This window comes from Paramisgurnus dabryanus, chromosome 12 (assembly GCF_030506205.2).
Source record: "Paramisgurnus dabryanus chromosome 12, PD_genome_1.1, whole genome shotgun sequence".
Lineage (NCBI taxonomy): Eukaryota > Metazoa > Chordata > Actinopteri > Cypriniformes > Cobitidae > Paramisgurnus > Paramisgurnus dabryanus.
The window spans coordinates 9,311,357-9,323,810 of record NC_133348.1 but is presented as its reverse complement, the minus strand read 5'-3'; the positions used below and the strand labels follow the sequence as shown (position 1 = coordinate 9,323,810).

At 38.4% G+C, this 12,454-nt stretch overlaps 1 protein-coding gene across 1 annotated transcript; it reads left to right on the top strand.

Moving 5' to 3' along the window:
* The first annotated feature begins 9,089 nt into the window (after positions 1 to 9,089).
* LOC135738502 (zona pellucida sperm-binding protein 4-like) lies at positions 9,090 to 11,466 on the top strand. The gene is made up of 8 exons (XM_065256593.1): positions 9,090 to 9,603; positions 9,675 to 9,862; positions 9,931 to 10,028; positions 10,098 to 10,255; positions 10,340 to 10,532; positions 10,602 to 10,749; positions 10,828 to 10,900; positions 11,356 to 11,466. The coding sequence occupies exons 1-8, from the start codon at positions 9,090 to 9,092 to the stop codon at positions 11,430 to 11,432; spliced, it is 1,449 nt and encodes a 482-aa protein (XP_065112665.1). The 3' UTR covers positions 11,433 to 11,466.
* Positions 11,467 to 12,454: the final 988 nt, after the last annotated feature.

Below are 12,454 nucleotides of genomic sequence, written 5' to 3'. Positions count from 1 at the left end.
TAATGTTTAACGGAGGGTTGCGAAACAACTTCATAGGTGCATACCGCCACCTACTGTATCAGGTGCACGGCATGTGCATATACACTATATGGGGCTCCGATACAGGCAAGTGGCGGCATGCACCTATGAAGTTGTTTCGCAACCTACAATAAAACATTACAAGAATAAGACTGTGATGTCAACGCACACATTGCCTTGGAGATAGTGTTGTATTAGAGGTAAAAAAAATTATATAAATACTGTTCGGTTTCTCGCACAAACCGATGATTTCATGGTTTAGGACATTAATGTGTCGTCACGAGCCGCAGGTTTTAATTTGGATTTGTCTGTGCATGGTTTTTCTCTCTCAGGTTTTGTTACCATCCACTTGCATTATACAACTGACAGACTGAAACGGTTGGAGTTAGAAATTCAGATTTGTGTTCTATTGAAGAAACAAAGTCACCTATATCTTGAATGGCCTGGGGGGTAAGCTGATAAACACAATTTTATTTTAAGATGAACTATCCCTTTAATATAAACTGAACGACATCTTTGAAAGTGTTGCCAGATCTGTGTAACAAAAGCAGCATAAATACCAACAACTCAAATAAAATATTTCCATATTTAATCTGTTGATAAACTAAAACTTGTGGAAATTGTTTAAAAATTGCACCAATTCCAAACTGCTGAAAAACTGCACACTTGGCAATGCAATGCACTGTTGAAAGTCATGCTTCATTCTTGGATCAATGCACAAGGTCAGGGTTGGTTGGAGAAAATTGTTTAAAGGGGTTTTTGGATGTGCAATGGAAATGTGCAACTGTGTAACTTTAACACTCTGGGGTCGGCTGCGGCGCGGGCGCCGCAAACTCTTTATTTTCCAATCACTCCCCAAAGAGACTTAGATAACTCTGCTGATTTTGGACATACAGATATGATTTATACATCATTTAAAACGTTAAATTGTCTAGTTTTTTTCTGTCCACTCCCAATAAAAACAGCATGTTGTGCTTTTCGCAAAATTAAGAAAATAAACATGATGCGCGTTTTGTTCTCTCTCCCTCAGTGAAGTCCTTTCAGAAACACGTCAGAAAAATGAACTGTAACTTAACGAATACTTGTCATATAAACAAAAGATAAATGTCTACATAATGCTTGGAATGTCTGCTTTTGGAAGATGTAAGTGAAATCGAAAACAAATATTGTAATTCGTTGTTAACTGTATTAGAAGAGAGAGATGTACCGTCTTTCTTCTGTTGCTTCATTATCTATAATGAGCCACGCCCCGCTCCATTGAAGAGAAGAGCAGAGATCATCCATATTCATTAATCAACCCCCCAACTGCTGTGTTGAGTTTTAATCCGAGTGCTAGAAACATGACATCTACTTGTTTACTCGTGACTGTAACTAAAGTTATCTCCAGACGAGAGTGTGACTCGATCGACGTCCAAACGCACACACAAACACACAATGCCTCATATTTGAAGCGCTTTGTGGTATCATTATAAAAGATGCGATTGCACACATCACATACTTGTTTACTCGCGCCTAAATCTCCAGACAGACGCGAGTGTGTGTGCTTCGTCAGTGTGACGGGAACGATGTCCGACATCTAAATCTTTATTTACTTGCGTATGTGTGTCAGTATCTCCAGACGCGAGTGTTTTCTTTGTCTTCCGTCAAACAGCTGACGCGACGGGAACGCACATACACAAATACGCGAGTCAGGAAACTCAACGCGCTTTTTGGTATTCTTATAAAATACGCGATTGCAAACAGTACAATCCTTATTTAGTTGCGTCTAAGAGCATATCTCCGCACAGCAAGTTTATTAAACACAGGATCACTCGCATGTGCACACATTCACTGCTTTCATGATCAACACGTGAGGTAATGGCGGCGGCTGTAAACAAACATTGATAGGTTTATCACGCGTGTCCCTGGTTGTGTTTCTACTATAATGATTACAAAAACACAAATAGGAGTCCAGACAACGATAGGCAGTTGTTCTTTTGAGCTTTTTACTGCACAAAAGTAAACCTCTCGCTGGCCAACCAAACACTAACCCTGTGTTCACTTTACGATGGCCATAACAGTACCTTTACCATGATTAGGCTACTATGGTTTTTAAAAGGTAACTTATACTTGTGATATTAATAAATAAATATATATAGTGTGTGTTTACATTATATTGAAAAGTAAACCTTATCATGGTTTTACTACAGAGAAAGTTACATTCCTGTTGAACATCCCCACAAGGCTTATTATGTGGCTCATTATTCAACTCTTTTGTCTCTCAGCTGTCAATCAATGATTATTCAGGAGTTTTCCCGCCTCCACGCATACAGCCTTTCCCAAGCAAAAGTGTCTTAGAAATTGTAAATCAATATGTTGCTTTATGTGAATGAGTAGGCCATATGATTTTCACATCATTTTGAAGAAAAAACTCTAGACTACTAGATCCTGTTTTGAAAAGTCTTGGGAAAACATGTTTAGAATGAGTTTTGTGGTGTTATATCAGTGACTTAAAAATTTTGCTTTTTCAAAAACCACGCATAAACATTTTTCTCTCAAAAATACAAACATGTACATACATGTTGATTATATGATATTGTAGCCCAGTTTGTGATGAACAAAGTGTTATGAGACTTTTGCCATTTAATATGTTTTCAAGCAACTGAAAAAAGCACAAATGTCAGTGCATGTCAAAACTTCCCCAGGGCCCTAAAAACCCCTTAGACCCCTGAGGGTTAAGGAGGATCTCTTGACAAAAATGTAATTTAATATACATGACTATACTATCAGTGGTGTATAAAGCTTTGTATGTGTACAAACCTTATAATGAACTGTATTGTTTTTATTAGGGCTGTCAATAGATTACATTTTTTAATCCAAAATAATCACATGATTTCATGAGTTAACTTGCGATTAATCGCAAATTTATCTCACATTTTTATCCCTTCTAAATTTACCTAAATGTAACACTTTTCAAGTTTTTAATGCTCTACTCAACATGGATTTGGACAAATCCAAATAGTGTATGCAGGTTCTCAAACTTTTTCCGCGTGCGGCTCCCCTTACGGTGCATTCCTTCGTGGCCCCCCAGAAGAAAATTTATGACAAAAACTGTTATAAAATTTAACATTTTAATTAAACAAAACATATTAAGTTATACAAAGTAGTGCTTTTGGTTAGTAGCCTTATTTTCTTTTAGGTTTAATTACACAGAATTCATGATAGATGAATGTATTTTATAAAATGTCATAAAACTGAGTCCCCCCTGGCAACATCTCGTGGCCTACTGGCTCACAGACTATAGGAATAGACAACTAATTATGAATTGTGAGTACACTTTTTTATTCTGTTTATACATTATAATTAGACAACTATTCTCTCACCTTGCACATAGTCTGGTCTAGTAGTTTCTCTTGTAAACTATCTTTTGGAACAGCTGATTTGCAACAGATAGTGTAGGCCAGAGTGTGCCAACATTACATATTTAGGGGGACATTTTGCAAATATAATAGGTAGACCTAATACATTAATAAAAGATATATTAATACTATATTCTTCTAAAACACAAAAGATGAGGGAAACCTGGTGTTTTAAGAGATTACTTCATAGTTATTAGTTTTTTTTTACTTTAATATACTGTATACTGTAAGTCACTTTGGATAAAAGGCGCAGTATTTTCATAAAAATATAAAAGTAACAGTATTTAATCTGTATTTAAATATATTTTTACAACATATGACACTCTTAACCCACCGCAGGGTTTCTAAATTGATGCTTATATATTTTAGTCAAGGAACCTAATGTCAAGTACCGTAGTTGGGTAGTGCAAAATTTATCTAAATAAGATATAACAAATAACTGATTTAATGGTTTTAAACATTATTATTATCAGTGCAGTTCTGACATACAGCGATGGCCGGACAAATTGTCATTTCGAGCTCTGCGATAAGTTATTAACATAATTTACAAGTTGCTGTTATTTAACAGTGCTCACTTTGTTTGACGTATTTGTTGGAAACTGTAGCGGGACAGTCAGGCTGCATCTCTGTCGGCATCCTCTCTGATTTGGGGTGTGGGAGGTAGATGGAGCAGATGAGGGTGCCTGGCAATCGTTAGCTGAGCTGCTGGCTAACAACACTGATGTTGATTACTATCGTTAGCTTAAACTGCTAGCTAAAAACGGGAATGTAGCATTGCGAGGTTGTTTGTAATTCTGAAAAAAAAGTTTAGTTTCGTCTTTGATGGCAGGTAGTGAACCAGGTAGTGATTGACAGTTCTCTAATCCAATTGCGTTGGGCATTGTCAGATTGACGGTGACCTAGCGGCGTTTAGGCGAATCATATTTCAAAGGAATCCGGTGCTCCTTATCGCACAAGTAACTTATTTTAGTGAGTGTTTTAGGGTATATTTGCGTTTATTCACATCATGCGATTGGATTAGCTACAAGAGAAGTGGAAATATCTTCCTTTAGTTACCTTTCTCTTTATCTCTTATTTACCTTTTCTCTTTATCTCTACTTGATGACAAAATGTAAAATGTATGTAAATGTAAATACGGCGTATACCTGCGTATACCCTGCACTAGAGGTCTGCGCGGGACACAATTTTCAGTCCTGCTCCCGCCCGCACCCGCAAAGTTCAGTCCCACTCCCGCCCGCTCCCGCAAAGATTTGTAATTTTTTGTCCCGCTCCTACCCGCATCTGTGATATTTTGTCCCGCCCGCAAATGCCCGCAGGCAGGATGGATGAATGTTTACTTTCTGTCTCAGGAAAGGTCTTAAAAAAACGTGCGTGCACATATAATTCCTTACCAATACTTGGTAACAGGCCCAGATGGCTAATCAGACCAAGAGAATTCCCGGTGGGCCCGTCTGTTTTTTGGCAATAAGGCTGGTTGTTGTCATGCCACCAGGTTGAAAGTTGCTGTCATAGGCTGCCTGCAGTCACAGCAGCCCCACCACTTTATGCCCAAATTGATTGTCCCGACCACTTATTGGAAGAATTTTTGCATTCAAGTCCATTAACTTAACATCTAAAATGAATGGAAAACGCAGGACGCGCTGAATTTCTTCTTTTCAAAGCGTTCGCCTGTAAATACAAGTTTTGTTTCACACGCGTCTATATTTGAGTGCGCTTGCCGCGCATCAAGATTTAAAATAAACTTGGCAACTTGATGCGAACGGTGTCTAAAAAGAAAAGGATATACAAATCGTAATTTTTTAAGATGTAAAAATGAATCGTCTGTGAATCGTCATATATAGTCTATTGCAAGAGTATGAAAAATCTATTTGATGCAAAACTCATCAGTTTATTGGAAAATAAAGTAAGTTTCATATATGATGTCAAGTAAAAAAAAAACTCCCGCGGGAGTGCAGACCTCTACCCTGCACTAAATCACTGTTTAGAAGTGGGTATACGCAAATCCGACTGAAAAAGAAGTGGGTATGCCTGCGTATACCCTGGATTACAACACTGGCTATATGTAAATGTATGTTTACGAGAGCCTGTTTGCATTTTCAACAGAACCATCAGCCATAGTTTTATATATGATTTTCCCTTTAGAGGACCTTATTTTTTCTCCATTTCTGTTTGCTGCTGCATCATTTGTGACCTGTGCTGGCAAATTGAGTTGAGATGAGCAAATTTACACAAAGCAAAAACAATATCAATATATGTTTAATATATGTTTTTCGTTTATTGTTTAAGTTGACATTGAGACTGACCGCTATAAGATACTAATGCAAGGGTTTAATATAATGTAACACAACAGATATACTTTTCCTCAACAGATAACCAAACATTCACACCAGATTTAACAGATTATAGGTCATACATGCGTGAATTATTTTCAAAACAGATATTTTTAAATTAATTTTGTGTAGATGTCTATATATATCGAGATCGCGCACTTGCGCGTTTGTGTGCATGTGCTTCAGACGTTGACGTCAGGAAAATCGCTTTTGAGTCTTGTCACTCTTAATAATTTTTTTAACATCAATTAGGTCCTGAACTTTATCTCTCTTAATAATTATTTTAACATCAAGCAAGTCCTGCAGTCCATTTTCTATAATTTCTGCATGCTTTGAAAACGAAACCAAAAAGTGAATGAAGATGCATCTTTGCTTTAGATTATGGATTTGGGATGGTACATCTCATGATAAAGATCATTTTAGATGTTTAATGAACATTTAGAGCATTGGATTCGCTAAACGAGAGCTTAACGTTCTTATTTTTATGAGAACCTCCGACTCATCTAGACAGCGCGGGTCACTTGCTGCGTCTCAATTTATCCAGCTGTGGACTTGACCAAGGGTCAAACAGAAATTGCGTGTTGCGTTAATCACGCGTTAATAAAATTAGTGGCGTTAAAATGAATTTGTGTTTAACACATTATTAACGTGTTAATTTTGACAGCCCTAGTTTTTATTAACTTGGAATGAGCCGTTTTTATCTACATACACCATCGGTCCCCTTATCAGGGGTGTCCAATTCTGCTCCTGGAGGCCTGGTGTCTCTGCAGAGTTTTATTCCAACACTAATCAAACACACTTGATCCAGCTAATCAAGGTCTTACCAAGCAGACTAGATACTTTGAGGCAGGTGTGTTGATCGAGGGAAGTTTTAGCTAATCTCTGCAGGACACCGGCCCTCCAGGACCAACTTTGGACATCCTTACCTTACATGGAAGTCGTCGTCATGTTTCTACTGTAGCCCTAAATGGACAAACTGATCAACTGAACGCATTTCGTCATTATGCTGTCTCAGATCAGCAGAGGTGTAAAGTACTTGAGCAATTTTACTTGATTACTGTACTTAAGTATTATTTTGGGGGATTTTTACTTTACTTGAGTATAATTCAAAATCAATACTTTTACTTTTTTTAAGATAAAAATGCCTTGACGTCTGACGTGTTTACGTGACGCAACAGCATGACATAACTGAAAAGCTACACAAATGCGATCAGGGCGGTCAGACTGAAATGGATTTCCAGAAATGCGATTTGAAAAACCATTTCAAACCACCACTGGATGTAGCCTGAAACGGAATAGAAAAAACAGATTTCATGTGGTTTGTGGCAGTTCACACGTTCTAAATGTGATTGGATTCCTATCAGATATGCACTAAAATCGGATTTGGACTGACAGTGTGAACTGGGTCTAATAAACCTTTTCCTGCATCATCTGCCTCTGAGAGGCTTGACAGAGCTTGATTTTTGAAAATTAGCATCTGCTTAAGTTAAATTCAAGGTTTTACAACTTTAAGTAGCATGTTGCATACTGAAATAAGGTAGTCTTATAGTTTGATAAATAAATACAATTAAATAAAAACAGTTGTAAAGCAGGATAAAAACTTGTATGTGGTTTATTCACTTCATTTTTTTTAGAGATTAAAAGCTTAAACAAGAATCTCTAGTTTTCATTCTTCCGGATACTTTTACTTTTTTAAAACTCAAGTACAATTTTAATGTTGTACTTTTTCAAGTATGATTCTGGCTAGATACTTTTACTTTTAATTGAGTAAAATTTACACTCAGTACTTGTACTTTCACTTGAGTAACATTTTTGAGTACTTTTTACACCTCTGGCGATCAGCTTATTATGCATAATCAGAGTAAGACTGATCTGCCGTTACACTTTGTTTATCCATGAATGCCTTTTTTGGAAAAAATTTAATAAAATCTACAGAGCATAGCACTTTAGCCTTAGTTTGAATACCACATTGGCTGGTTTAAATGCATTCCTCTTGCACAATGTAAAAAAATTGTCCTTTAAAATTGCTGTATGTCAGGCTGTAGAGATGAGAATTCTTGTGAGATCATTTGGTGAAACTCTTGGTATTGTCCAATGATCTTCTTCTTCTTCTACTCAAGTTTAATGGCAGTTGGCAAACCAAACTTAAATGGTGCATTCCCTCCACCTACTGGATTGGAGTGTGGATAACGTTATGATAGTAGTGACCTAAATCCTGTTAATTAAAAAAGTATCTTTTAAGAAATTAATTATTCCTTCATATACTTTAACCTGCTTTGGGCAATCACCTAATAATGCTTGCATAGACACAACGTTCATTTCCAACTCGCTTAAAGCTTGAAATAACTTACATCTTTCTCTTGCATAAGCCTCACATTTTAATAATACATGTTCAACTGTTTCCATTTTTTCCGAGCCACATTTTCCACAATACCCAGTCTGGTGTTTCCCAATTCTGAACATACTTTGATTTAATAAACAATGGCCAATGAGCATTCTTGAAATTAAAACATCCTTCTTCCTGTTTCAATGCTTCTTCTTTCCAAACCTACTGTTCTTTGAATGTTGTATAAATGTCTACCCTTATTTCCACTGTCCCACTCCTTCTGCCATTTATTCCTAATCTCCTTACCAATTATACTTTTTATCTCGGTCTTACTTAATGCAATTTTAATATCAACTTTTGAAAATTGTATGGCCTGTTTAGCTAAACTATCCACCTCTTCATTTCCCGTCACCCCCATATGAGCTGGTATCCAAAGGAAAGAAATACTGATTCCCAATTGTCTGATTCTGAAAAGACTTTGTAGTATTTCATAAATTAAATCCTGTCTAGCTGTAGAAATACCACTTGCTATACTTTCAATTGCAGATAAAGAGTCTGTGCATATAACAGATCTGATTGGTTGAACTTCTTCAACCCACTGTAATGCTAATGTAATTGCTATTAATTCTGCTGTAAATACTGAGATGAAATCTGATGTTCTTTTCAAAATGTTGACTTTAAATAGAGGTATAAATACTGCTGCAGATGTTGTACCAGAATCTGGATCTTTTGATCCATCAGTATATATATGGATGGCACTATAATATACATGATCTATGTAATCTTGTACTGTGATGCTATCCAGGATTTTCTCCTCATTATGTTTGTCTTATTGTCCAATGATAGTGCAGGCAAATGTATTAATAATAATAATTAGCAGTGGCTTGTAGGCACTTAGGGTTAGTCAGGAGAACCATGATTGTTAATTGAACAGGGAGGGACCAGCATTAAAGAGGCAGTGTGCAGAATATATAAAGAGTAGGGAAACACATTGGTGGTGTATTCAGTTCTGGAACAATGGCAAAGAGTTGGTTTTTGAGGGAGGTTTTGGTGCTGTTTGTGGGGTTTTGGGCTTTCTGCCATGCTGTTCCACAGCGGAGTAATTTACTCCAGAGTTCTCAAGCTTCAGTCTATCAACAATCTGGACAACAGTCTCCTCAGATGTTTCAGTTTCAACAGAAGCAGCCGCAGCAGCAGCAGCAACAAAAACAACCACAACAGCAGCAACCGCAGCAGCAACAAAAACAACCACAGCAGCAGCAACCACAGCAGCAACAAAAACAACCACTGCAACAGCAGCAACAAAAACCACTGCAACAGCAGCAACCAAAACCACCGCAACAGCAGCAACCACAGCAGCAACAAAAACAACCACAACAGCAGCCACCTGTGCTGAAAACAGATCCTCTTAACATGTGTAGTGTTGCTGATTCTGATCAGATCCAATGTGGACAACCTGGAATCAGTGGTGCTGAGTGTGAAGCTATCAACTGCTGCTTTAATGGACAGCAGTGTTATTATGGGATGTCAGGTAAGCTTGTTAAACTAGTAAAACATTTCCTGTCCAACAGTTTCTCTGACTTAGTTTCTTTCTCATTACAGTGACTGTCCAGTGTATCAGAGATGGTCAGTTTGTGTTAGTGGTGGCTAGAGATGTTACACTGCCTCATCTGAGTCTGGATTCGATCCATCTACTGGGTGGAAGTGATCCACCTTGTGCTCCTGTTGGTTCCACACCTTCCTTTGCCATATACCAGTTTCCTGTCACAGCTTGTGGCACGAGCATGATGGTGAGTTTGCTGTTGATTGTTTTGATGTCCTAGAACAGATTTGACTTTGCTCATCTTCTTGCTGACAGGAGGAAAACGGCTATGTGGTGTATGAGAACAGAATGACTTCATCCTATGAAGTGGGGATTGGACCTCTTGGTTCCATCACAAGAGACAGTCATTTTGAGTAGGTATTTGTTTTCTCATGACTAGAGCTCAATGAACAAATACAAGACGCTCACTGTTTGTTGTGTAGGCTTCTCTTCCAGTGTAGATATTCTGCCACTGCTGTGGAAGCTCTGGTTGTGGAGGTCAACACAGTTCCTCCTCCTCCACCGGTAGCTGCTCCTGGACCTCTCAGGGTGGAGCTTAGACTGGCAAATGGTCAGTGTGTCACCAAAGGCTGTGCAGAAGGTAACTCATGAATGTCCTCCTGAAACAGGCTGCTGCAGTATCTTTGTAAAACTGCATTCAACAGTAACTCATGATGTTCCTCAGGGGATGAGGCGTACACTTCCTACTACAGTGATGCTGAATATCCAGTCACTAAGGTCCTGCGAGAGCCTGTGTACGTTGAGGTGCACATTATGGAGCGGACCGACCCCAATATTGTCCTGATGTTGGGACATTGTTGGGCGACAACAACCCCGAGTCCCCTCAGTCTACCCCAGTGGGACCTTCTAGTTAATGGGTAAGTTGGATGTGAATGGTTTGTCCAGTTATCCTAGTGAACAAGTCTTGACTGCAGTCTCTGTTTTAGATGCCCTTACCAGGATGATCGTTACCTGACCACTCTGGTTCCTGTGGTTGGCTCTTCTGATCTTCCGTTCCCAACCCACTACAAACGCTTTATTGTTAAGATGTTTACATTTGTGGATCCAGCATCAATGGCCCCTCTGCAGGAAACCGTATGATCACTTGATCACCTAACAATTTTACTCCCTCTGTACTTTTGAGGATACTAAGAGTTGATGTTCTCTTGTCAGATCTTCATTCACTGCAGTACAGCAGTCTGCCATCCTGCTTCTGGCTCCTGTGAGCAGAGCTGTGCCAGGAAACGTAAGTTGGTGAAGTGAGGTGCTTCTCAATTCTTTGCGTCCTTGTTTCCTCAAGACTTGAGGAGTGCTGCTGCGCAGACTGCGCATTAAGTGTAATGCCATAACCTTGCACTCAAGGGAGTTCATTCTTGATTACATTATAAAGTGCGTTAATATTTAAATGTTTAACTGGAAAATTAATTACATGAGTAAGTTTGTAGCCTTACTACTTTAAAGCCAAACGTTTTTAAAAGTGCTGTAAAATTGGTGTCTGCCACTGATCATTTATATAGGTGGTCTCTTCATGAATCAAGTGTTGTCTGAAATGGGTCTACACAATCAATTTGACATGTTATTTAAGATGTCAAGGCTCTGTCGGTTTCTGGGTTATAGGACGTGGGAGAAGGGACTCAAAGCGTTTTGAGAAGAACCCTTGGTCTGTGTGGTAATGGATATTTCATTTCTCTTGTTCTGCAGGTCGAGCAGTTGATGTGGTGTCCACCTCTAGTGAGGGAGCTGTGGTTTCTAGCGGAGCTGTTACTATCATGATTTGATGTGTTGTGCTGTTTTAATAAACTTTATGAATAAGCCCCGTACATTAGTCTGTGGTAATTTGACTGATTGTGTAATGTAACACTACATTATCAGACTTGATCTCGATGGGTGCTTTTTATGGAATTTGGAGTCAATCGTAATTTGATGCGTTATGGGCAACTTTTGTTTAAGGATGCAAATAAAACTTTGACAGCAAAGGGCTTCTATAGTAAACCGATAATGTAAAATATACACACGTATATCTGCCTTGTAAGATTAGTTGCCTTTTGTAAAGGCCTGCCCAATTACAAAATGCCTTGACAAAAAGGACACTTTGGCCATCCAGGAGTAAAGGGGCAGGTGCTTGGGCACCCTCTGCACATGCCTGGCCGGGTGTATGGGGCCTTCTATCTGGCAGCTCATCTAGCAGTTTTTAATAGGGAATACCTTTATCAATCTTGACATTCAATAGACAGTTACAGGCAACCTTTCCAAAGTAAATGCACAGCTTTCTTCCATCTTAATATCTCAAATACGTCAGATGTAAATATCACATTTCAAAATGTAACGAATTGCCTAGAAAGCCTTAAATGGCTTAGCACCTTTGTATCTTCGACGTTTACTATCAGAATACAATCTGTCACATACACTACGGTCGCAAAATTCTGGTTACTTAATTATCCCTAGAATATCAAATGTCTAAAGGTTTGATCCTTTTCTTACTTACCCCCTATACTCTGGAATAATTTGCCATCTGATGTCTGAGAATCAGACATAGTCAATCACTTTGTCTTAAGACTTTTTTTTTTTAGCAAAGCATTCCAATAATTTCTCTAGAAAATATACTACTTGCAATAGTTAGCTTGTACGGAACAAAGCATTCACATAACTCGTCTGTGTAAGTTACTAATGCCACAATAGTTAGCCTGTCTGGAACAGAGCATATATTAAAACAATACTGTGTGACACTTGCATAACATGCTAATGGCCCCTACGCTAATAGGATTTTGTCTCTCTCTCCCTGTCTCATCCTCGATCTCGC

Bases quoted from the DNA above. Each gene is read 5' to 3' on its own strand.
- LOC135738502 (XM_065256593.1), top strand. From the start codon at position 9,090: ATGGCAAAGAGTTGGTTTTTGAGGGAGGTTTTGGTGCTGTTTGTGGGG. The intron at 10,533-10,601 runs GTAAGTTGGATG...TCTCTGTTTTAG, and splicing joins TGGGACCTTCTAGTTAATGG to ATGCCCTTACCAGGATGATC. The intron at 10,750-10,827 runs GTATGATCACTT...TTCTCTTGTCAG, and splicing joins TGGCCCCTCTGCAGGAAACC to ATCTTCATTCACTGCAGTAC.